Source organism: Pholcus phalangioides, unplaced genomic scaffold, assembly GCF_987345545.1.
Source record: "Pholcus phalangioides strain wild (caught in Gottingen) unplaced genomic scaffold, Ppha-v1.0 ptg000003l_1, whole genome shotgun sequence".
Lineage (NCBI taxonomy): Eukaryota > Metazoa > Arthropoda > Arachnida > Araneae > Pholcidae > Pholcus > Pholcus phalangioides.
The window spans coordinates 44,883,758-44,910,903 of record NW_028301596.1 but is presented as its reverse complement, the minus strand read 5'-3'; the positions used below and the strand labels follow the sequence as shown (position 1 = coordinate 44,910,903).

At 39.4% G+C, this 27,146-nt stretch overlaps 1 protein-coding gene and 1 non-coding gene across 5 annotated transcripts in view; both read left to right on the top strand.

Moving 5' to 3' along the window:
* Positions 1-27,146, top strand: part of fuss (SKI family transcriptional corepressor fussel) — a 103,953-nt gene that overhangs the window by 12,301 nt on the left and 64,506 nt on the right. For all 4 annotated transcript variants that reach the window (XM_089248662.1, XM_089248671.1, XM_089248655.1 and 1 more), the window contains exon 2: positions 21,893-23,105. In XM_089248662.1, coding sequence (XP_089104788.1) covers positions 21,893-23,105 — 1,213 coding nt within the window. The remainder of the gene's footprint in view (positions 1-21,892; positions 23,106-27,146) is intronic.
* Positions 15,781-15,854, top strand: TRNAT-GGU (transfer RNA threonine (anticodon GGU)). Its single transcript has one exon. It is a non-coding gene; the product is annotated as a tRNA-Thr (tRNA).

Below are 27,146 nucleotides of genomic sequence, written 5' to 3'. Positions count from 1 at the left end.
TTTTGCCAAACTGCGAATTGCAGAAATGATTCGGACTTTGACTGGCCATTTCGCGAAGCAGCTGGAGATTCCTGGCCAAAGTTCGATGTGCTGATGTAAGACGGCCAGGTAGGAGCCAAATCCATTTGTTTTAACCACCAACGTGTTATACATGTTTTATGTAGCAGCTGTGTATTTGATCAGCTGCATGTGACGAGAGAACAAAAAAGTAAAATTTAAAAGAAAAAAACGATAAAAATAATTATATAAACATATAGTTTTTTCTGCAAAATTTTGGAGAAAAAAATGATTACCGCATCGTGACTGAGGTTTGATGGGTTGCCATTACTAACGTAGACATAATTATCACGAAAAAATACGCCAAATCGACGATGATCCCGAATCATGTCTTTTGTTATCGGACTTTGGACAGTGATCACTCGTAACTTCGCGAACTGGCCGGGTGTAACGAAATTGGCTGATTCGCGAAGCGGTTGTTCTCATCACGAATTGGTCAATTTCGGGCTTTGGCAGTAGCACATGCATTGCAATGATTTAGATTAACGAGTAATAAGAATATGGTGGATAACACCTATCAAAGTAATATTTTAAGAATGACTTAAAAGGAATGAATGAAGTTGTTTGATGGATATTAATATGTGTTACCTTGCTTAGGGTTTTACTGATTCGGTCACTTTTTGTAAATCAATTAGAGAAGATACCACACACTTTTTGGTCACTATTATTCGAAAAAAATAATATTTTTTGCTCTATGGCGCAACAATTCGAGAGAAAAAAGAGTAAAATGGAACATTTAGTGCGCATTTTAGATTTTTATAATCGATCAGATATTTGTAATTAGAATGAAATTTGAAATAAAAAATACAGAAAGCTCCACTGGTTATAGAAAAATCCCAAATATGTATCTACATGGTCAGTACCGTAACTTGGTAGGTGCAACAGGTGCACCCACACAGGGCCCACTTGGAAGGGGGAGGCCCAGAATGGGCCTAAATTGGCAATTCTGGGCCCAAGAGGGGGGACCTAAATGCAAATTCTTGCACAGAGAACAGGAATGGCTAGTTACGCACTGTACAGTGCCATCAAAACTTGAAAAAAAAATATCGATTCCAAACAGTAATTTACGTTTATGTAATTTTTTTCTACAATTTAAATATTAACAAAAAATCAGTAGCACTGATTCTTTGCTTTTAAAATTAATCTAACTGAAGGTAAAAGTTTGTTATCGTGCATTGGCCAGAGATCTTGCAACAACTTGTATTGCATAGCCAGACTCGCTCTCGAGCGGTTCTTTCTTCTCCAAAAGACTCCTTTCAATTTGAAGCATCTTGGTCTACAAACGACTAACTTTGAAATTTTTCTGAATTCGACCTCGACTATCGGATGGAGTCCCACACCGTAGGGTTAGCGCACCAACTTCTCGGTGAGTATAAAAAAATAGCCGCCTGCCGCTCGGAATCGACAATAAATTGCAGGTCCCGGTCTAGTTAGACGTCATGTGCAGAAAATGACCGTGGTGTGACAAAGAGCGATCAAATGATCAGTTCTGTCTCGATGTTTGTGGAGTATTGTTGTCGGCATATCGACTTTTACTCTTAATCATGACGAATTCTTGTCGGAGAAACGTGTTTATGTCTTGCTTTGCATGATTATAAATTTCCTAATAGACGACAACTGCAATAGAAATGTCCCCTCCACTTGTCAATACAAGATTCCTCGAAAGACTGGTTATTTGTGGAGATGAAGATTAGAAGGAAGAAAACTCATCTCTGCCCCCACGGGGACCCCGAACCCCGGTCTCTCGCTTACCGAACGAGTGCTCTACCATCTAAGCTATGGAAGCAGATAGAATATTTCAACCTTGGAGCGTATATATATGTTGAAAGGCACCGTACATGGACGGCGTCAACAATCAACTGATAGCAAGATTCTAATACATGGACATATTGACAAGTGGAGAGGACATTTCTATGTGCATGTGGTCATCTGGTTGGCTTATGTCATTCACGAGCTATTAGTTGATTGTTGACGCCGTCCATGTACGGTGCCTTTCAACATATATATACGCTCCAAGATTGAAATATTCTATCTGCTTCCATAGCTTAGATGGGTAGAGTTCACTCGTCCGGCAAGCGAGAGACCGGGATTCGAGTCCCCGTGGGGGCAGTGGTGAAATTTCTTCCTTGTAGTCTTCATCTCTACAAATAACCAGTCTTTCGAGGAGTCTTGTATAGACGACAACTGATGAAATTTTTTTATATTCTGACTAAGTATAACGCTTCATTGTTCGAGGGGATGTTTAAATTTAGCGTATTGGGGGGGGGGGGTTCTGATCAATGTATTTTATCAACAGATCTGTCGACTTTCCAAAATGAAAGCCCAACCCACCGTTATCACGAGCAGCTGGTGCGAGCCGATCTGCCCGTTAAAAAGTCTAGCCTCAAAAAGCAACAGGCGTACAAATACAAATACAACGCCACAACAGGCAAACTGCCCAACGAGGTGGCTGATAAAAAGATGCCCATAAAAATATGGATGTCATATATTTCAAAAAAAAAAAAAAAAACAGCAACCCAATTAAAAATGCAATTAACACAAATTACAAATAATATATACACATGATAAAATATTATACAATGCCCATAAAGAATACTTATGGTTGTCTTATTCTAAGAATGGATAGCTTCTCGATTTACCCCAACATGTTTATCGTATTTCTTTTTAAACGTGTCAATTGTGTTACAATTTACTACCTCCGGGGGTAAGCTATTCCATTTATTAACAACCCTATTAGAGAATAATTCCCTGCGACACCATAACCGTGCATTGTCCCTCACCAATCGATACTGGTGTCCCCCCTTGTAAAAGCAGTCGATTGGCAGTGTACTAAAAGTTGGTCCATCCTATCCATCCCATTGAAAATTTTGAACACTTCGATCATATCTCCTCGACACCTGCGTTCATCCAATGTAAACATATTCAAAATATTCTCTTCATAACTCAAGCCCCGTGTGCCAACAAGGACACGCGTAGCTCTTATCTGCACCCCTTCAACCAATTCTATGTCCCTCTGTAGGAATGGTCTCCAAAACCTTACAGCATACTCCAGTCCAGGACGAACTAATCCTCGAAAAAGCGGAAGAATGACTTTAGGAGAACGCGAAGAGACCTTTTTGAAAATGAGACCAAGCATTCTATCCGCGTTTTTGACCACCGCTGAACAAGGATACAAATAATCAATCATTACACTTCACTCTCGATTTGAAATATAGATGGCAGCACTGAAAAAGCAGATTCAACACTAGATGCGCGCTCAGACTGTTAGGTCTACACCACACACTTTATTCCAGACTTAGCCACGAATCTCGGCAAAAGTAATTCATTCGGTGGGAAAAAGATGAACTTTTATCGTAAGTCACATTTTGTGCTTGAAACTATCCAAAACAGAGCTTCAAGTATCATTTTCAAAAACAATTCATTCTACACATTAGTCGAAAAGAAAAAAAGAGCCTGGAAAGGAGTGGTAAAAAATATTTTCCGATGTCACTGACGCACAACTGAGTAATGAGCTAAGAAATTTAGTTTCTCATCACATTTCAGTGAAAATCCCGAACGAGTCATCATTCTATTTTGTCCCGCTGATGCTTCCCCCACTTAAACAAATATTACGAAATAAACAACACCTCAAGATACACATGACATTTTCCTATACACAATGGTTTTTTTTTGAAGTGAAATTTCTTTAGAGTAAAAAATTGTTAGGGGAAAGAAAATCCATCACAGAAAGTGGAACGTTTTTTTTTCCCTCAAAACCAGTTTCGTGGAATGACTGATTGTGCGATGAAGTTCCGAGAAGCAGATGGGCTGTGGTGGTGGTGGGGGGGGAATGTGAATACAGATTAGGTCGTATAAGAAAATAAAGAAAGGTGGGGGTGGCTTGGAAGCTTTATGTCGCACAAAGACAGTTTATTACTTTTCACTACGCCCGTGACATCGCTGGAATCGTCGAATTGCCCCTTCAGTGTGATGGGCGATGCGCAGTTAGGAAAAAAAGAAAATTGGGTTAGGGTGGAGTGGGAAGGAGTGTGTGTGCTCCCGCCTATTCTTGCAGCCTAGGGGTTAAACAAACCTCACGAAGATTTTTTTTCCCCGATACGAAAACGCTTTCGCCAATGTCGCAATTCGGACCACTCTGCGGCGGCATGAAAGTGATCCTAAAATTCTTACGCGTCTTGATTTTCGGGTCAGATGCAGCTGCACAGGTCTCGCTATTCTAATTAATAATTAGGTTTTTCAGCACTGTATAGAAAAGTTAATTTCTCTTTTTTTTTATGTGCACTATCCCTTAATTGGAAGTATACGTTTAAGCGGCATAGTAGAAATAACTAAACTCCTTATAAAATGTCATATCTTTTCCAATTAAACAGGATTCCTTCCGATTTTCAGCAGTTGCAAAGAAAAAATGTAGGCCTATATGGAAAAGTGTTCCAATGAGAAATCAACTTTAAAAAATATCTGAGCTTGTAAATACTAAAACAAAATCCCCCTTAAGGAGACGAGATATCTCGTCTATGTCACTTAAAGGGTTAAATGTCCAATTTTTTCCAATAGTATTTTTCACTGATTATATTACCATTTTAGTTATTACATCACCATCGCACACACATACGTGCTCCACGAAAGATTTTATTCCCCAGTTTTGGAGACCTTGCGGATATCTAGTTATTATTATCATTTTTTTTTTGTCTCACAATGGATCAGTCTTTTTAAGCACAAGAAATATAATGTATGTATATATCGGTGTTGGAAGTGGCAAAGTAACTAGGTTTTTGGGCGTTGCCCCTCTCCTCATTCACGCCTTCCCTTGTTCTAATCAGTGTTGGACATGAAAAGTTAATTCTGCTCGAAGCGAGCTATTCATCATTAACCGAAGGATTCGCCTGGCCATTCATCCATCTACAGCTCTCTCTCTCTCTCTCTTTCACAGAATTTCTACGTAAGGGCACACGTGAACGTGACGATAAGGGTAAAATACGGAATAACATCAATAAAAAAAAGACTGCATCCAGAAGCCTTTATCTTTGGGAGATGGGATCTCTCTCGTTGTGGCTACCGGAATACGCCCGTGTCTGTTTCTCGTCATGAATCATAATGCGTACGAACACATTTGTGTGGCCACAGACCATTCTTTTTTGTTTCTCTCCCAGTCAAGATTACAGATGGAGATTAGAGCCGTTTTCTCTATTTATGAGCCGCACATCATAAATACCGAAGGTTATAGATGCAATATTTCACGGGACTCTCCCGTTTTTTTTGACGAACTTTTCATTTAGGTTATTTTGGATGGAAACTTTAAACTTTAATGTGGTAGAAACACCAGCAAAATAGCTGCCGTAACGTGAGGTCAGATGTATTTCTGCCATATATACATCTGAGTACTGTATCGGAAAAGTGTCCCGTTTGCAAGCATGGCGATTACACATCCTGTTTGACCAAACGGGTCAAACCGGGATGGCTGAAGCGGATTTTAATCGGATGAGGCCCCCGGGCGCAAGAGAAAACATTGGACCTCCCTTCATAAATAAGGAAAATAGTGTAAAGTTTTGGTTTTTCGGGGGCCCCGGGCGCGCTTGCCATTAAATCCGCCTCTGTAAACGGGACAGCTTTGTTTTTCTTTTCCACAAAAGTGGCTGCAAAACTTTCACAATCGTTCCATTTTTTTTCTTCAATTATAAAACAGGACTTTTTCTCCCTTGATCCTAAATCCGCCAGTTTTGTTATTCAGCCATTGGGAGGTGTTAGAATTGAACTGTTTAATGTGTTTCACGCATTGCAATATTTTTTTATATGGGCAATACGTTTCCCGTAGAAACCTTGAGAAACTGTCTCGGAAAAAGACATTTCAATCTGATCATCTGAAAGAAACTGATGAAAATTTGCCTTCAGTATAGGAGGGACATTGCAAAAGCAGCTCCTCACGTATATGGATCAAAGCGGATACTATGGAGTGATTACGACATAAAGGACGGAAATGTTTGTCAACAAGGGAGAGAGGAGAGATCACCTTTCTAGCTTCCTACATAGTCTTGCATCCTGATAACGATAACTTACAGGAAAAAGAATGTTTGACCAAACAAAAAAAAAATTCTCAGGGGTAAAATATAATTATCATGCCCTGATAATTATAAACGAAATTTTCTCATGTTATGACATTGGTCCGGTTCGTTCTTTACAAAAGTGATAACCAAGGCCCGGATGTTGATAAAATTTGCATTGTTTTGCATTTTTCAGTATTTTTTCACATTTGGGCATCTTTTGAGGTTTTACGGAAATTTTAGGATAATCTTTCCATTTTTGAACTTTTTTTTTTTCAAAATAAAAGAGAGGCCAGATTTTTTTAAAGGAAAAAAAAGCATTGCTTTCATCACGTAAAGTGCATCTTTACGACAAATTTACATGACGACAAACAGAGTTGAAAATCAATTTCAGGTAAATTTAGTATTTAGTAAAAAAATACTAAACACACACTAATACTAAACTTCCACACTTAACCAAACAATAAACGAAAGTGAATTCAAGATCACTACATGGGAAGTTGAGAGAGAAGAATTTTCATAATATAAAAGGGTACGTAGTATAGTACTTGCATGCACTACAGGAGGAATTTTGAAATCTGCAAATTCATGTTGAATGATTTCGATCTGTAAGAATGCTGCATGCAGTAAGATTTCTTTTGCCTTGGGAATATTGAAGAACTGATGACGTACATAAGATCAATCTTCAACATTCTGGTTCATCTCATTCAGTTCTTGCAGAAAAGTATGGAGCTTATTAATACTATCGATAAAACCAGTGTGCTAAAAAGTGGAATAGACCAATTTGCTATCATGAAATTCGAAACAAATAATCGGAAAAAAAGAGGATTTCTTGTGCCTGTGTAGAAATTGTTTTATGTCTTTACGGGAGCGTCTAAAAGTTTTAAAATTGAATATAAATTAACACTCTGTGAATAGATCAGATTCCTTCCCTCACCACAAATGTCCCCAATAACATCTGTTTATATTGGGAGAAGTTTATCTTGTCTTTTCAGAAATTTGTATTTTTGTCTTTAGATTTTCTAACCCACTCATAAATTATGAATTGTTTGTTTACTTGAAAAATTAATTCCATTGGAAAATTTTGGTGGAATCTAATGTTGAGAATTTTGAATGTGATTTTCAATAGATACTGTAAGAGAATTTTTTTTTTCAACTCCAGACAATATAATGACTAGTTCAGTTTCTAAAGAAATTTGTTTTGCTATTTCAATAGCATTTTTTGTCATTTTTGGAGAATTTTTCTTCTAGTTTTTCAGGCATTTTTTCGAGTTTTTGAGAAATTTTTTATGGGCATTTTTCAGGATTTTTTAGATCAACAACATCCGGGCTTCGGTGATAACGATACACGAATGATAAAATTATAGGTTATCCGTAATTATAATAAACGACGTCGGCTGTATTTGGGTTTTTGTGGATATAAGAGGCGATATAAGATATATATATATATATATATATGTATTTATATAAGAGTGGATATAAGATATATATAAATATATAAGAGCTGATATAAGAGAGATTCTTGCGATTCTAGAGACAACGAGTTTCATATACACTGGCTTGAAGCTTCCTATTAAGAAAGGATGTCTCAAAAGCCTTCTCGAGTGCAGGAAAACGGCGCTACCTGTAACCTTTGGGTGATGTTTCCGGTCATGCTTGCTTTGCAAATTGTTCCCTACTTCCCCTCAAAGTTGTTATAAGGCAGTAGAACTTGGTTATTTCGAATTCTGGATAATTCGATCTTTTACGGAAAACCCTTGAGTTTTCTATCTAATTTGATGTTAAAATTTCTTGTTTCATATATTCATGCTTTTCTCGATTTTTTTTGGATAATTCAAAGTTTGAGGGAAAAAGAAATAATGATTTTTTTGTATGAGCAAATTTAGTTTGAAAACATTCTACGAGAAGCCAGACTTTGATTTTCTCGATCAAGTTGTTAAACAACAAATTTTTAGACACTACTAAAAGTTGTATTTTTCTCTACACTTTTTTTTGGATAATTTAATGGCCATTTTAACATAGTTCAGCTGAAGTGCATCGAGACTGTGTGTGTGTGTGTACCACTTAATACCGATTATGCTCTCGATTTTCAACCTATAGATTAAGGTGTAACATTCAAAATTTGAATTTTTTTGTCGTCATTAAGGGAGTGGAAAGTATCGGAAAGTTCAGATTGTTATGCGTTAATGGAAGTATATTTCCTTGATAGCATAAGAATCAGGTGCAAAATTAGGGAAACAGTTTCACAATGGATGATCATGAGCTGTTTCCGTAAATCAGGATTTGAGCATGGTCAAGAAATTCTGCAGTGACGCTGATTCGAGAACAGTGAAATAATGTAGCAGCAAAACTCAATTATATAATATTATTAGCTATACCCGGCGCTGCCCGGGTTTTCTTCAATTACTGGGAGGATTGAAAAACTGACAAACCATTATAAAGGAATAAACTATCATACATAATACTACTTCACCAAACACCAGCTCTGGCCATATCGCAATATTGCAATTTACTGCCATTAGTGAGATGGGTTGGAAGTGAAGGCGCTGTCTATCGGTGGTCGCCTCGAATTCGTTAGGGAAAATATCTTATCTATATCCTTCTGGCAGAGAAGTGATAAACCATTGTAAAGGCATGTGCATGTCTGAAACGTATTGCTGGGGAACCACGGTAATCAAAGTAAGCATTCCGAAAGTGATTGTTGAGGCTGAGAAACCATTGTTGCCCGATGGTTTTTCCTCTCATTTTGGGCATTTGCCTTGCTCTGACAAACTTTTAAAGTAGCCTATCGCTCAATCAGGGCCCCTGGTTGGTATACATGCAAAATTTGGTTACGATCGGTCGTTAATTACAAATCACTAAAATTGTAGATTTGTATAGAGAAAACATGCGCACACGCACGCACGCGCACACACAGAAAAAATCAATTGTATATATAGATAGATAGATACCGCTCACAACCCCGAACTGATGCAAAGCACCTTACCTCCGTTACCTCAAAAGAGGCAGAATTGTGTCGGAAAAGATAGCAAAGATTTATAGTGGTGGCTCCCCTTGCCCCGTGCTCGCAAGTTTCGAATCACTCGCGTCGTTCTCCCCATGAAGACAGTCATCAACTCAATGCAACATACAAGCCATTTGACAAAAATGGGTGACTGAATCCAATGACTAGGGAGAAAAATTGCACGTGCGCCCAGTGGCACATAAGGACCGGAGACCGCAGCCTGGGATTATATTGTATATATAGATAACTACATAGTTATAGTATACAGTGCTCTGCCGGGTTTTCTTCAATTACTGGGAGGATTGAAAAAGTGACAAACCATTATAAAGGCATAAACTATCATACATAATACTGGCATTGTAAAGGCCAATACATTTCTGAAACGCTAGGGAACCACGGAAACCAAAGTAAACATTCCAAAAGTGATTGTTGTGACCCAAAAGCCATTGTTGCCCGACAGTATTCTGCCCATTTCCGGTATTTGCCCAGCTTTGACAAACTTTTAAAGTAGCTCATCGTTCATGTCGGGTTCAGTTTTGCATACAAAATTTGGCGTTTGTTATGCAAAGTTTGGTGACTATCAGTCTAAAATTGTAGATTTGTATAGAAAACATACATACATATATATATATATATACATACACAGACAGAAAAACAATTTTATTAGTTTCGTAACTGATGTTAAAATTTAATAATTTATAATTATTATCTTATGTGAATGTTGATGATTGAGTTGCAATTTGTAGTCATTTTACGCTTCCAGGATAGATTAGTTGGATGATTCGAACTTTTTTCCAGTGACTTTGGACTTCGAATTAACCAAGTTCGTCTGTACTCTGCTCATTTGATCGAATACAATGGCCGCATAAGTGTATGTTTCATGAATATTATTTCCTTCAGAATGCATTCCCTTGAATGCATTCATTTCATGAAAGCTCTTGATCGAAATAGGAAATGAACAGCCATTATATATCAGACTTTTTGAAAAAGTATTTCACGAGATCATGAAAATTTCGCTCTTCTTTAGTGATTCTGTACCAAACGATCATTGACTGAACCATAGATCACTTCGATCTTTACTTGAGATCTAAAAAAAGATAGGGTTAAGAAAAAAAAATTTTTTTTTGGCCCAATTCCCAAGGCTTTTCATCTTTAAAAAACTCAAAAGTGCGTTTGTTTAAAACTGAGATTTTTCGTGAGCAAAAGAAAAAAGAAAAATGGAGGAAAAATGGTGACTTGTCGTTGGCAGCAGAAGTTTCGTGATCATCAATCGTCCAAAATAAAGGAGAAGAAAAGTCCGAGAGACTTGCTTCTTTTCTTCTGAACCTCCCTTCTTGTCTAAAGGGGCCAAAAAGTAAATTATTTCTATCGGTAGCCGTAAAGTCGCTTAAACTCGTTGATCCAACAGCAAATAAAATATCTCGTCCAAGTGGCTGATATTTCAGTCCGTATTTTCTTCTTGGAACGAAGAAGTGTAATGGCTTCCGTGGTGAAGTACAGTTCACACAATAGACTTGGTATCCGAATAGAAACGATCGCGTGAAACGCCATTCGAGGGGAGCGGAGTGGGCAAAGCCCGAAGAAGGAGAACTTCATGCATAAAGCGGTACACATAGTTAGGCGACCACGAGGTACGGGAGTGCATGATAGAGACTAGCGACGAAAACAATTGTGTTTTTTTTTGTTCTACACAGCATATACTGGAGGAGCGAGACAAAGAAGAGAAAGAGGCCACTCACTGAGGGAGTCGAAAAAACATGTTTGTTTTCACCTCGATCAGCTGATTTACGCTATCTGCTGATTAGTCCGTTTCTCCCTTTTTTTTCTTTCCCTTCTTCTGCGGGGGGATCATCATCATCATCACATCCTTACATTTCAGAATCTCTCCGATCATTTTCTCTATCCTGCTACTCTTTCACTATATGCGGACATCTCGTCCACCACCCCTATGAATTTTTTCTTCGTAGTCAAAATTCATGGAACTCTTCACTTTACTATGAACGCAGCCTGCGGGACTCTCCTCGTAATAATCTTCCAACTGCAATTAGCGTCAATTTCGGCAACTGATAGGACTACTAATGCATCGCTTCGCCGAGTGGCCCCATCCCATGACGCTATTAAGATGGCTATACTTCCGATATAAATTTTTAGATGTAAATGCCCAGTCTTAATTTCTTATAAGACTTTTCGTATTAATTAACCCGTCAGCACGCGCGTAGGATTGACTGGAATACATTCCTTATAAGGTGGACTCGTTTCCTCTTAATGGACTCGTCTTCTCATCCCACTCACGAGAGCTTATTTCATCCTTTCAGTAGCCAAGTTTAAGGTCATAAAAAGAAAAGAGAAAAATAATTACAGAATTGATGAAAGAAATAATTTTAGAATCGATGAAATAACTTCGGAATCGATGAAATAACTTCGGAATCGATTAAAGGAATAATTTCAGAAAAGATGAAAAGAAATAACTTCAGAATCGATGAAAGAAATAACTTTAGATTTGATCCAAGGAATAATTTCAGAATCGATTAAAGGAATAATTTCAGAATCGATTGAAGGAACAATTTCAGAATCGGTCAAAGGAACAATTTCAGAATCGATTAAAGGAATAATTTCAGAATCGATCAAAGGAACAATTTCAGAATCGATTAAAGGAACAATTTCAGAATCGATTGAAGGAACAATTTCAGAATCGATGAAATAAAAACTTTAGAATCTATGAAATGGATAATTTCAGAATCGATGGAACAAATAACTTGAGAATCGGTTAAAGGAATAATTTCAGAATCGCATCGATTAAATGACTAATTTCAGAATCGATGAAAAAATAATCAAATTCATTTTTAGAACTGAGGAAATAAATAATTTTAAAATTGCTGAGAGAAATAATTTTAGAATCGATGAAAAGAATAATGAAATTTATTTTTAAGAATCAATGAAAGAAATAATGAAATTTATTTTTTAGAACTGAGGAAAGAAATAATTTTAAAAATAATTATTAAAATAATTCGAAATTACGGGTAAAAATAATTTAAAAATGCTTAAAATTAATTAATTCGTAATTTACATCAGGCCCTTGTAAATCTGGAAGCCATCTACAATCCAAAAACAGCAGCGTAACCTCTTTTGTAAAAACTAAATTGTAATTTGGCCTTCAATGCCTCCAAATTTGAGACAACTCCTCCTTAAAGGAATCCAATTTCCCAATATTCGTTCCAGTTCCCGGAAAAACACCACGGAAAAGCTATTAAAGCCACAAAATTACAACTCTATTTCCCGGATCTCTCGAACGGTTCCATTGGCGACAGACACTTATTTCTAGTCAAATCCATCGTCTCTTACAAGACTATTTTCTATGGGAGATTCCCATTTTCTAGTCCGTGAGCTTTAAGAGTCATTCCTGGAATGAATACATACACTTTTTTCCCCCTGTTTCAAAAGAATTTCCAAAAGGAAAAAAAAAACGGGACAAATTCCAAAAAGAGACTCAATCATCGGAGACTTCTTAGTCATTTTGCTGCTTGAAATCATCTTTTTCTGTACGGACAGATTAGATTTTTTCTCCGGGACATTCCTGGAGAATTCTCTCGGGCTCATTTGAATATACTTCTAGAGACGTATTGAAATAGTCTCTTATAAAAAAAAAACAATTCTTACAAATCCGGGAATTTCTTTTGACTCTTCCCCGTCCCGGAGAGCTCCATGCTTCTTAGTATTATTATCGTCCCAGGAATTTTAGATTTCCTTTTTTTCTATTCTCTATGTCTTTAAGACTTGTCTTCAAACTGATTAAGTCGTTGAAATAAAGTCTAAAAAAGTAAAATTCAGAAAAAAAACAATTACGACTTAAAATGGAGATCCAGTTTTAGTTTTTTTTTCGGGAGAGAGAGTCTCATCTGCGATAAAATATCCGGGACAAAAAAATAAAATAAAATTGTCCCGCTTTTACAGCTACGGACGAACGAAATCAGTCGTCCGGAATTGGAGTTAGAGGAGAGGAGAGACAGGAAAAGAAAAAAAACTGGAAGAAAAAAGGAAAATAAGGATTAGAATGTCATTCGAAAATGGGAAAAACGGGAGTTTCGGTCTCTCTCTCTCACCCTGGTGATTTTTTTTTTTGTTAGTGTTGCTCGGATTCTTTTTTTCACTTGATATAGAATGTGGTGTTGGGTTTAGACCGTGAAGTTGAAGAGGAGATCGCCAAGCGTTCCCGTTTTTTTGGGAAAAGCTTTTTATTTATCCTTTTTTCCCCCTATTTTTCTGCTCCCGTTCAGTCGATTACGGACGTTTCTGGTACCTCATTGGCTGATGAAAGATGTACTTTAAAAGGATTTGGTTCCACATTGGCTTCTTTTGGATGCGTGTTTGTGATGAAAGCAAGCCAAAGTTTGGCTTCGGAAATTATTCCGAAATGTTTTTGAGATGGTCTATAACCTGCGCGGATAATTAATTATTTGTGGATATTTTTATTAAAAAGCCGAGATATCTCGTCAATACCGCTTAAAGGGTTCAGTTTTCAATTCTTTCAAATAGTATTTTTCACTGGCTATATTACAATTTTCGGCTATTATATCACCATCCTCGCAATGGATAAGTCTTTTTAAGCACAAGTATAATGTATGTATATCTTCTTGAGAAGAAATTATACTCTATATCAGTGATTCCCAACGTGGGCGTTAAAGCCCTTTTGGGGGCGATGGAATGTTCCGGGGGCCGCTAGAAACTACGGTTATAACATAGGATCCTATGGGTTAGATTGCCTTGGGTGGTGATGGGAGAAAAAAATTTCTGAACAAGGGGGGTGATGGGACAAAAAGGTCGGGAAACTATGCTCTATATCATAGTTTCCCAACCTTTTTTCCCATGGCCCCCTTATTCAGAAATTGTTTTCCCCCCATCGTCCCCGAACGCAATCTAACCCATAGGATCCTATGTTATAACCGTAGCTTCTACCGCCCCCTGGAGGCGTTAACGCCCACGTTGGTAATCACTGCTCTGGGATAGTAGTATAAAGATAGTAGTATCTCTAGTATAAAGGAAATACCCTTTGAGCACAGTGTAGACAAATCAAATCCAAAGAATATCACTCAAAGTACAAAAAAAATTGCAACACCCAAACAGCCGTTTTAAGGATAATATAGCCCTTCTTCAGTGGGAAATGGTCTAATATAGCGCAGACCGCTCACTAGAGCTAAAGCACTTGGTCGTATAGTAGGCCGACAGTTGATGGTAATGATGATGACAAAACAAGATTTAGATGATGATAGGTGCGTTTACGATTACTAGACGGAGTATATCGATGATGGAGTTGCAAGGATGGCTAATTTTAAGAATTGAGCCCGAATCTAAGCTCAAATTTTAAAATTGTCTATATCTATCACTATCACTTCATCTGCCTTCATCATCATCATTGCCCGCGGCCATTCTATACGAAACTGTGCTTTTATTCTCGCGAATGGGCTGCGTTATGTGAGACCATTTTCCACTACTACTACTACTACTTAACCAAACATGTACCTCGTCCATCTTCTTATGCGGAACTTCTAATGAATTGGTACATGTTGAAATGCATTCGTACGTGTTGTGAACCTGAAGTGAAGTTTGTTTCTGCATGATGCTTGGTATGTGAAGTGTCGCCATTTGCCATCAGTTTTTCTAACTGTGAGTGAAGTGATTGAATAATTGTATTGTTGTAGGCTTGTTGCTCTCTGTGGCGAGACTTTTTAACTATTTTCCACTGAAGGAGAGGCTATATTAGCTGTGAAACGGCTATTTGGGGTTCCAATTTTTTGTATTTTAAGCGGTAATCGTTGGGTTTCATTTTTCTATGTCAGCAGTTCTCAACCACGAAGGGGACATGCCCCCCCCCCCCACGGCCTTGGGATATTTTAAGGGAGGCACAGGTGGAAAAATGAAAAAGTAAAGAGAAGCCACAGCAGGTCATTAGAGCTCTGAGAAATAACATAGATGCGAAGCATTCAAGCCTCCTTAACCCTTGACTTGAATGTTCAACCTCGAGCACGTTCTTTGAACTCGATTTTCTCAGATTTCGAGCTTAAGATTGTAAAAAAGACTACTGGTACTGCGCCAAAAATTCCAAAATTTGCAGAAATGTTTATTCGACACGTGTTAGTAAAATGAATCTCACGTGGATATTTGACAATTTGTTAAAGTTTTATTAATTTTGAAAAATTGAACACGGTTCAACACGGTTAAAGTTTTGGTTGGCTAGAAAATACGTAGCCAACCAAGACTTTGTCGGTTCATTCTGAATTCGACTCTTTGTCTACAACAGCGAGTAAATCCCGCTATAAGGAGTATTTTCACTATTCTTTCTTTGCTACTGATGAAGGAACTTCATATATAGTAGCTCCGAAACGCGTTTAGCTGTGGTTCCTTTTTTGCGATTTTGGGTCAACATACGTCGGTCGTTCCCTGGTATTCGAATCTAATGTGTTTGGAGAGATATAGATGGCTTTTTTCTCAGCCAGAGATATCAAGGAATCAATTATTTTCCGGATATTATGCTGAGGTGAGCTCGGAAAGAAAAGTCATCACGTCTCCGCCGGGACTCGAACCCAGGCCCTCTTGCATACCCTCTTGAAGTTAAGAGAGGCTACTAATTCCTCTACTTCAGCGCCTCACGACACAGTTCGTGAAATTTGGAGGGCAGATTCATGTGTCTCCAGTGGTGTAGATGGTAGCATGCTTGCCCGGTATGCAAGAGGGCCTGGGTTCGAGTCCCGGCGGAGACGTGATGACTTTTCTTTCCGAGCTCACCTCAGCATAATATCCGGAAAATAATTGATTCCTAATGTGTTTGTTTTTGTATATTATTTACACTATAATTAATTCATTAATTCTTTCTTTCAATTTGAAAGAACAAATTAACCGATTGACGCATTTTATTTTCTACTTTTGCATTTGATTTTGAATTAAATAAAAACATTTTTTTAAAGTTATTTTTGAAAAATCGACTTCAGGGGGTCGTGACACCCCTTAAAGTGACAGATGCCCGAATCAAGATTTTACATGCCCGGAAAAATACTATATCACTGGATTTCCTTACTTGAAAAATTTTAAAAACAAATTGATTTTTCTGAATAATGAAAATTACCGGAAGTGACATTTGTTTCAAAATCAAAATTTTGAAAGAAATACGGAAATTCAAAATGTTTCTGGGTCACCATTGAGAAATCCAAAATTAGACAAACCGCTGATTATAATCTCCCATGCTGTTTAGCGTCGGAAAAGAAGTCAACAAGTTACAATTCACCCCCGCTTATAGAACCATAGCTGATTCCCTGTACGGGACCGGACAAGGGAAATTGCGGGAATTGCCGCTGTGGTGGTTGAGTGGTTATAGTGACGGACTCGCGATGCGAGGATCCGGGTTCGAACCCCACAGTGGTGGTCGGCTGAAGTTGGTTTTCTGTGGTTCCCAACTTCAAGGCGCAAATGCGAGCCGATCTCCCCGTTAAAAAGTCTCGCCACAGAGAGCAACAGTCCTACAACGATAAATTATTCAATCATAACACTTCACTCATAGTTAGAAAAACTGGTGGCAGATGGCAGCACTACACATAACAAGCATTACAGAGAAACAAATAAACTTCACGTCAGGTTTCACTACACGCACACGCACATTCCCGTATGTACCGATTCGTTGGGGGTTCCGCGGGGGGGGGGGGTTGTGTGGGCGGGGTGCATGTGTGGTGTAGCAGTAGTAGGTAGGGCCTCCAAAAAATGGCTCGGGGATCCATGATGTTCTTAAGTCAGCCACCTCGTTGGGCAATTTGCCTGTTGTGGCGTTGTATTTGTATAAGGGCAGACGCAGATAGGGTGGTCAGATCATGCGTATGAGAAACCGGGATAAAACTTGATAAAACCCGTTTTAGCCCGAACCCCTGTTGTCACCCATCGAATAAAATCGAAACTACCTGTAATTATTCTCAGAATAAAATGGTTGTGGTTTTAAACCGACGTGCAGAATGAAAATGGACACCATATGCTAGGAAACTATGATTATTTTTTGAAGTCAAACTTCTTTAGCCAGGGGGGGGGGGGGGGAGTCGATTTTTGTGAGGGAAAGGAAATTCATCACAAAAAGTGAAATACTTTCTTTTTTCTCAAAACCCGTTTCGTAGAATAAATGATTGTGTAATGAAGTACTCAGAAGCAGATGGGTTGTGATGGTGGTGTCAATACACGAATTCGGAAGTGTAAGAAAATAAAGTTGGGTGAGGGAGAGTTTGGTTTGGTCAGTTTGTGCCGGATGAAGACAGTTTTTTACCTTTTCCTATCCTCCGTGACGCCATTTATTTACAATAACCCCAGATGACATGAAATGCAGTTACACCGGAACAGTAATAATAATATAAAATAATAAATGAATAATAAAAATAATAGCCAGAAGGGAAAGCACTTCGCATACGGAGAAATGTCAAAATCCTCAATAGCGGAAGAAGCAAATCTTGCGTAGGGGACATGCATACAACAAGTTTTGATGGCAGACTGTTCCATTTTCTCGCCACAGAGCATCTGTATCCGTGGAAAAAACAATATATTTTGTGTAGTCGTTGGTATTCTTATTTGAAAGCGATGCCTCCGCAGGTATGATCGTCTATGATCTCGATGAAAGGTGCTCTCGATGGTAGGGGAGGGCTTTGAATATTTTAGGAGATAATTATATATATATATATATATATATATACTGTAAGAAAAGTATTCTTACCGAGTAGTTATTAACGTCGTGAAAAGCTGGCTGGAAGCCTAACGAGCCAAAAACTTTGTTAATAACAAGAGCGGAATATTTATTTTTTCTCTCAACGGCAATATCTTATAAGAAAATGTTTAATTTTCGGGATGGAAATCTAATTATATTTTCCACTTGAGCTAATTAATTTTCACGAGTGTTGTATATGCTACTTATCTTTTCAGCTTGCTTATCTTGGAAGATAAGAATAAAAAGAGTAATCATTAGGAGAATATCTAGTTTCGGTTTCGTTTTGCTCGGATTCACAGCCAAGCGTCGCTGTTTACGGCTCTTTCGAGCTTGAAATTCTCTTTCTAAGTCACCAAATTCCTTTAATTTCACTTAATTAAGTCACTGGTAGTAAAGATTACTTCTCAGTAACTGTCTCGGACCTGAAGACAGAAATACCATTAAAATAAATATAATTTTCGGGCTGTTAGGCCAGGGTCTGAGAAACACACTTCCGGACGTTCAGCGTGTGGCGGGCAACTTCAGAGAGGTAAGTTGGTGACAGTACGGGTCTGCTGAACCTGATCAAATGCCATAGGGGAGGGAGGGTCTTCAATGCATATCCCGCGGACCACGTGTAGGCTCGGAAGCTTTCTACAGGGGCCCACCGTTGAAAATACTCATAAGCTACAGAATTTATTGAAGCTGAAGTAAAAACAAAAACTATAAAGGAATATATTCCCGAATCGATGAAAGAAGTAATTTCAAAATCAATTTTAGAAAATATTTAAGAACTAAAACGAGAAATAATTTAAGAGAGAACTAAAAAGAAATATTTCAAGAGAGAACTAAAAAGAAATATTTCAAGAATTGATGAGAAGTAATTGAAGATTAAGTGCGAAATAATTGAAGATTAAGTGCGAAATAATTTAAAAATTAACGAGAAATGATTTTAGAATTATAACGAAAGAGAAAAATGACTAAAAATATTGAAAGAAATATTTCCAAAATTGATATTTGATGAAGAAAAATTATTTCGAAATTTAAGGGAAAAATTCAGTTCATGATGAAAATTCATATTTGGTGTGGGGAGGGGGGGGGGAGAATCGGAATCAATAGAAGCTCATATTTAATGGAATTTTTTTCAGAAATAATGAAAATTTATAATTGCGTAAACAAAAATTTCATAATTTTTTAAATAAAAGATAATTGGTGATTTCAAATCAGTATGCAGCATGGAAACGAACAAAAGGGTGTTGAGATACTGTGTATTATTTATTTTTATGCCGCATACCGGTATAAATATGTATGCGCCAAAATACCTCGTCTAATGAGTCACTTCTTGGGAGAGCAAAAATATGACTTAGTAAGAGGAGTGACTCGTTAAGCGGAGTAAGCCATAGCTGAGCCAATTCCTGCCTGAGGACAACTGGCACTTACAAAAAGTGACCCGGTAAGCGGAGTGACGTGTTAACCGGGTGACGCACTAACGAGGTTTGACTGTATCGGATAATATGTTTTTGTGTTTGTCGCCATATCACTTTTTGTAAAGATCAAAAATGATGTTAATCGGTATTTCTTCACGCATTATATTAATTTATACCGGTATGCAGCATAAAAAAAGGAAAAAAAATCTACTATATATTTTTTCATACTTTTTCATTCTTTCTCATCTTCATTTTTTTTCATCTCATCGTTTTTTATTCTACACATCAGTTTTAAACCAACAACCATTTTATTTTAAGAATTATAACAGTTAGTTTTGTTTTTAGTTCATAGGTGACAGCAGGGTTCTTAGCTTAAAGCAATTTATCGTATTTTTATAACGGCAAAGTATAAAAATATGAATTATAGTGTTAGACAAGGTTAGAAAATTTTCCTGCTAATGTATATTTTTTTCACCGGTTCGAAAATTACTTTTACTATTCATGCCGGTCCGCGAAAATTTTCACTTAATTTCAGTGGTCTACAATGAGAAAAAATTTTAAGAACACTAAACTAAACTGTATAAGGGTACATTCTTTTAGTAACAATAGGTGCCGCTGTGATGGTCGAGTGGTCAGAGTGACGGACTCTCATTGCGAGGACACGGGTTGGAACGCGACAGTGGTAGTCGGTTGGTTTTTTTGTTGTGCCCAACTGCGCGAATGCGAGCCGACCTTCCCGTTAAAAAGTGTCACCGCAGAGAGCAACAGGCCTAAAACGTTATAATCATTCATTCATTACACTTCACGCTCTATGAGTTGAGGAAAAACCAATAGTTTAAAAAATTGATTGCAGATGGCAGCACTACACATAACAAGCATTACACAGAAACAAACTTCACGGAAGGTTCACTATACATACACTCACATTCCAACATGTACCAATTCGTTAGAAGTTCCGCAAAGGAATATGGACGAGGTGCATGTGTCTGGTTTAGCAGTAGTAACAATAGGTGCCACTGTGGTGGTCGAGTGATCAGAGTGACGGACTCGCATCGCGAGGATCCGGGTTCGAACCCCACCGTCACCACAGTGGTGGTCGGCTGAAGTTGGTTTCCTGTGGTTCAAAACTTCGAGGCGCTAATGCGAGCCGATCTCCCCATTAAAATGTCTTGCCACAGAGAGCAGCAGGCCTACAACGATTAATCATTTAATCATTACACTTCACTCATAGTTATGAAAACTGGTGGCAGATGGCAGCACTACACATAACAAGCATTACACAGAAACAAACTTCCCACCAGGTTTCACTGCACGTACACACACTTTCCAACATGCACCAATTCGTTAGATGTTCCGCAGAGGAATATGCACGTGGTGCATGTCTGGTTCAGTGGTTTGATTGACGGACTCGTATTTCGAGGACACGGGTTCAAACGCGACAGTGGTAGTCGGTTGGTTTTTTGTGGTGCCCAACTGCGCGAATGCGAGCCGACCTCCCCGTTAAAAAGTGTCGCCACAGAGAGCAACAGGCCTGCAACAGTACAAATATTCAAACATCAGGAAGTGAATTTCACTAAAACAGGACCTTTTATCAAGGAAGTTCAGTATATTTCACTAAACTCCTGCCATTGAAGTCGATGAAATTATTTCAGAATTTCCATTGCCTCAAAACCTATTTTATGGCCTTTTCAAAGAAAGCCTTGAGACACAACAGCAGTCAATCCGAGGCTAACCTCAGTCCTCTCAGATTTTCTCAGTTTCTTTGATGGGAGGGGGGGTGCACCGAATGGAAGTCACAGGGTAATCGATAGTTGCCGATCGGCGATACAGCCTGGGCCTTGTTCATTACGCAGAAAGGAAAGGTATGGGTTTAGAAAGGATGTTTCAGTGCTTTCCAGTGAAATTTGTTGAGAAGGTTGTCATGTCCTGGTACATTTGCGGGAAGACATTGCCGTGAAAACACTCACTCTGAGTGTTTCAGGGGTCGTACTACCGTTCTATGGTAGGACCACTTCCCAAGGCAACTAAAATTTCTTTTTCATACTTAGCTATAGGGACCTCAATGATTTAAGGACTTGATTCTTATCGCCGAGCAAATGATGCACCTTCAGAAAATTTCTCCTTCATGGCACAAAGCAGGCGTCCCAATATCTCACGGCGCGACTGAAACGGTGGCTACTTTTTCAAGGTACTGCACATTCCAATTGTATTTGGTCACCGAAGAACGAAGATGACACAAAGCCACCTTCCATTGCTTAGAAAACCAGCCCTTCGAAAAATCAATTTTCCGTGATCCCTCAATAGAAGTGGAATAACATACACAGTATAATTTCAGACCAAAAAAAAGCCCGAGGGAAGGTAACTCCTTCATAAGTTTCACTATATATATCAGTCGGAGGAGAAGCGTCAGGAATTACGTTTCCTCCATATTGATTTAAAGAGCGGAAATTCTTCAAAAATGGATCAATAGAAATCAATCTTGTCCCGTTCAAATCGATTCTTCGCATCGTTCTAGCTTGAGTTTGCTGCCCATGGCCACAAATTGGAGGCCGGCTGAAGTGATTGAGAGCCGACATCAAAATGATTTCCCCCTTAATGTATTTCATTGAGAATTTTTAAATCACTGAACATAAATGTTTTCTTCTGTTATATGTTGTTTCAGGATCCGAGAGCACCCAAATGCCAGTCTAGTCCTTCATCAACAACTTTGGATCGTACGAGCAGCATGTTCACCCCTAACCACGGGCTGAGGAATAACGAGGTCCGGTCCGTCATGCTGTACGGCGTGCCGATCGTCGCCCTGGTCATCGACGGCTACGAGAGGCTGTGCCTGGCCCAGATATCCAACACCTTGCTGAAGACCTTCAGCTACAACGAGATACACAACAGGCGCGTGGCCCTGGGCATCACTTGCGTGCAGTGCACCCCCGTGCAGCTGGAGCTACTGAGACGGGCCGGGGCTATGCCCGTTTCGTCAAGGAGGTGTGGGCTCATTACGAAACGGGAGGCCGAGAGACTGTGCAAGAGCTTCCTGGCGGACACCAGGCCGCCGAAGCTGCCGGAGAACTTCGCGTTCGAAGTGATGCACCTATGCGCTTGGGGATGCAGGGGCTCGTTCGTGCCCTCGAGGTACAACAGCTCCAGGGCCAAATGTATCAAGTGCGCCTATTGCGGCCTGTTCTTCTCGCCGAACAAGTTCATATTCCACTCTCACAGACTTCCGGATTCGAAGTACGTTCAACCAGACGCAGCTAATTTCAACTCGTGGAGGAGGCACATCAAGTTGGGAGGCAATCCGCCGGACGAAGTTGTCTACGCTTGGGAGGACGTCAAGGCGATGTTCAATGGCGGCAGCCGGAAGAGAATACTCAGCAATCACAGTGGACACAGCTCTTCGAGGAGTCACCATCAGGACCAGAAACGGTCGCGGTTGTCGTCTCCCGCTGGCTGTGGAAACGTCGTTAGCGGCGGTGGTGGTGGTGGTGGTAACGATTCCATTCCAGTCGTCGGCCCATCGGAGTCAACTCTGCAGGCGGCCAAGCCACCGTATTTCCCAGTGGTGCCGCTGGCCAACAAGGGATTCTCGTTGCAGCCCTCGCCTGCGTTCGTGTCCCCCGCTGGTCCAGCGTTCGGGTTGGCCACAGGAAAACCAATATCACCAGCCGATATCAGACAGACTTTTGCGGAGTACATGTGGGCAGGAAAGCAGACTTTTCCCCTCCCGTATGGAGGAATGTTATGGCCGAGATCGGCCGGTGTCGTCCCACCACCACCTCCTCCAGCAACTATCGATCTAAGGGAGAGCCGGGTCGTTTCGCAAGAAAAGACGTTGCCGTACAGCCTTGCCGACACGACAACTACTCTCGTAGACCAAGGTAAGTTGATCTATCTTCCTTATATAGAGATGCCATGTTTCTCTAAATCTCGAAACTAAAATCTCTGGAGATGTTTCTGGGCACACACTTGGTTTAGTTAACGCTTGAAAACACTCAGGGAAGGGCTTAAGTGCTTTGCTGCCCGGAGAAGGAAAAACTTTGCGGCTCTCTAAAACGGGTTTTCTCAATCTCCGAGTATTCATACGTATCTTCTTGCACGACATTGACACTTGAGAAAAACTATTTTGTGGTCATAAAAAAGCCAATAAATTTGGACAGCGGAAAAATTCCAATTATGTCCCCAAGCACTTGAAGGTTTGGGGCTTTTAAGGCTAGAGAAAAGATCATCTCTACCCAGGGCCTCCACTAGATACTTTCACCTTTGTATAAGAATGCATTACGCCTACCTCATTTAATTTTTAATAAGTTGGCAAAAGAAGAATTTAGCTCTACCTCCCCGGTTCAGCACCCGGGAACCAGATCCACCTGTACCACCCTTATTGGTTTCGGGGGGGGGGGATCTGTCAGAAGTACAGAGGGTTCAACGTCTGAATGTTAGAGGTCTTAGACAGAATTTTAAGCTATTGCTTTGTTAAGAAGTTGAAGTCAAAATGTAATCAAGGTATTTTTAGTTATTTTTGCTGCCCGTAAAATTTAGCGGTCCTTTGAGATCGCATTCTTCGCACCTGCCCAAGTCCGGTCCTATATTATCGTACCTTTAAAATTTATGGATGTCTTGGGCAAAAAACGTTTTCTGATTGAGTTGTTCTTACAGCTTTCGGAACACACTGGCTCACCCAGCCACGGCACAGGGAACCCATTCACACTTAATTATTGACAGTCGATGGGCAATTTGGAGCAGACTGGCATCGCGACCACTGACCACTTAAAGAGGGTTCGCGCTGTTGCTAAAAGGGGGGGGTGGACCTTGAAGAGTGCAGAATGGTACTACCAACCTCGTAATTGGTCGCCCAGTGCAGTGGCTTTCAAGCGGGGAGCCATATGCCCTCTTGCGGTGTTGGCATATTCTGGAGTGGGGGGGGGGGGGCACGGGTGGAAATCAATTGAAAAGGGAAGCCATGACAGAGAATAAAAGAGACCACAGAGAGCTGTGAAAAAAAAAATAATTCAGACGTGAAGAAATGCGAAATATGGTGGAAAAAGTGCAACTACTTTCAGAATTCAGCAGAACTGCCTGTGGAACGAGAGCCAACTTATCGCACGGACCAGCTCGGGAGGGGAAGGGGGTTCATGTTCATGGGACGGGGATCTACATGATGATATCTGGTACCATGATGTATCAGAGTAAAGGTGTGAATATGAAAGTCGTTTTTTCCATCTAAGTAGCACCCCCCACCCCCAAAATTGATTTTTGTCCAGGTATCCATGATTTTGAGATGCCCCAGGAAAAGAAGGGGAAGCTTTCTGATCTCAGGCTCAGTGGTCCGGAGACCGATCTTTATTTGTGAAATATTTTCTTCAGTCTAAATTTACTTGAAAACCTATTCAACAAGTAGAAAGGGTCTTGTTTGTCTGGATGAAAGCACAACAGATGCACAGGCTGGATAAGACGGGGGGGGGGGAGAGTTACCACGAGGAAATGCTATAAAGGGGTGGAGGGGTATTCGCGCAAGGAAGATTAAGAAACACTGCTCCATAGTGTTGTTATAGAAGAGCCGTGCTCTCGAAAAAAAGGGCTCTATTTTCATTACGGTCAACCACCATTTTCAGTCATATTTCCGCAGGAAATCGATTGAAATAGGCTGGAATAATTTTCGCCATTGCTATCCAAGGCTATCTATGTTATCTGTAAAATACAGTGTGGACGAAAAGTCCTGGACACATTTAAAAAATTAATAATAAATGAACCAATTGTCAATATAACGAATAACCAACCAATGAAAAGGTTAGGGTTCACACCAAAATATTTTTCATACCCAAGAGTTGCTTTCTTGTTTTCTTTTTGATAAATTAAAAAAATTGAAATTTCCCTCACAGGTGGCGCTGTAAAGCGAAACACTCGAAAAGACATAAAATGCAACACGAACAGTGCATAATTAATGTTTATGCTTATGACGACTTGCGCTACATAAAACTGCTATATTCCAACATGAGCAACCTTTCACTTGTTCAGATGTAGCACGAGTTAAAAAAGGGTTCTCATATTGTAATGTGGTAGTTTTGTATAACGCAAATTTTCATAAACATTAATCATGAATCTGTGTTGCATTTTATGTGTTAAGTCGAGTTTTTTGTTTTACAGCGCCACTCGTGAGTGAAATTTGAATTTTTTTTTAATTTATTTATAAAAATAGATCATGATAAGTACTTGATCATTTTTGTCGCACCACGGCCATTTTCTGCACACGAGAGCTAATTACGGGACCAAAATTTATTGCCGATTTCGAACGGCAGGATCGTTTTTATACTCATCGGGAGGTTGGTGCGCTAACCCCTCGATTGAGCACTCCCTGCGGTAGCATTTTTTTCTGCGGTCATGTCACCGTTTCTGTTGTACCCCTACGTCAGCAAAAAAAGAAAAAAGAATTTAGGAAACGTTATACCCTCTGTACTGAAACATGCGCTTGCTATTAATGAGTTACATTTATTTCTTTGATTTGACATAAATAGAAAGAGTTTTAAGTTAGCGTTTTGTTGAGCAGTTAGAGTCAAAATAAAATTCATGAATTTAAATTACCACATTATACAGCGAAACTGCAAACACTGGTGGGATATTCATTCATTCAAACCGAGCACACCACCGGTATATCGTCATAGGCAATTTACTATCGATTGATTTGTGCCGGAAGTGTGAGTGTCACCCGCCTCGAATCCGGCCCCCGGATCTCCCGGAACCCCTGGATGGGGGCCACGAAAACGATTAGTACTAAGTATTCAACTCATAGTACACGCAGCTGCCTCGCGACATTTGGCCAGTCGTGGCCCAGTCTTCAAGGTCCAGCCACCTCGCGAGCAGCTGCCTAACCGTCGTGATTTTCAGGGCCATGCTTTAAAACCGTTGCTTATACAGCGCAGCTCTTGCCCTACCGCAAGTAAGGTTCTTAAAGTGCAGGCCAGTGGTTCTCAACCTGTGGAAGCCCGCGGCCCGGTTGAGTTGTTTTTTTTTTCGAGTGGAAGTCCCGGTCATAAACACGACTAATGGGAAATGGAGAAAAAATTAAACGATGAATCACTCACGGCTCGGTTTGACTGATGCCAGGGCCCGGTACCGGTCCGGGGCACGACGGTTGGGAAACACTGGTGTAGACAGAGGGTCTTTATTAATCGGTCTTTAATTATTTAAGACAGTTAATTATAAGGGTAAAATATATACACACTTATAGCTTTCCTTTTGATTTTAATGTTTTATACATGAATGAAACATACCTTGCTTAGCTAAGATGAATAGTCGTTGCCTTGAGATTTATTTCCAATTCCCTCAATTTGATGCGATTTTATAAATCTGTGAACACGTAAAATTGCAGCAGCTCTCAAGTAAAAAAATGACACCTATAAAGAATCAGCTCTTTCTAGGCAAAAAAGTATTGCACTTATATAGCCATATTTTGTACTGAAATGACACCGAAATATTTACTGTAGAACCTCTCGATAACGGACACCCATGGGAGAAAAATTTTGTCCTCTAATGGGGAGGTACGATGTACAATGGAATCTTGTTTATACGACTTTCATATTTATACGACACGTTTGGCTTCGGTCACAATTGGTTTCTATAAATTTTTATGTTAAAATGTTTATGTCACTGTGTGTGAGTAAAAGTGAATACCGGTGCGGTGGCGATGCATAATCACCAATTGCCTGGATAAAGAAAGTTTGATTAAATTTCAATACTTTCACATACGAGAGATTATTCATAATGCACAAATAAAGTCGGAAAGTCTGATAAATATGGAAAATTTTATATATAACTTTTCTTCTCTTCATTAAACCAATTATTTTTATCAGCACATGATACGTGCACTGCGCGTATTTTACAATAATAACCGAATTAAATTAAAGTAAATGTGAAGAAGAGCCAAA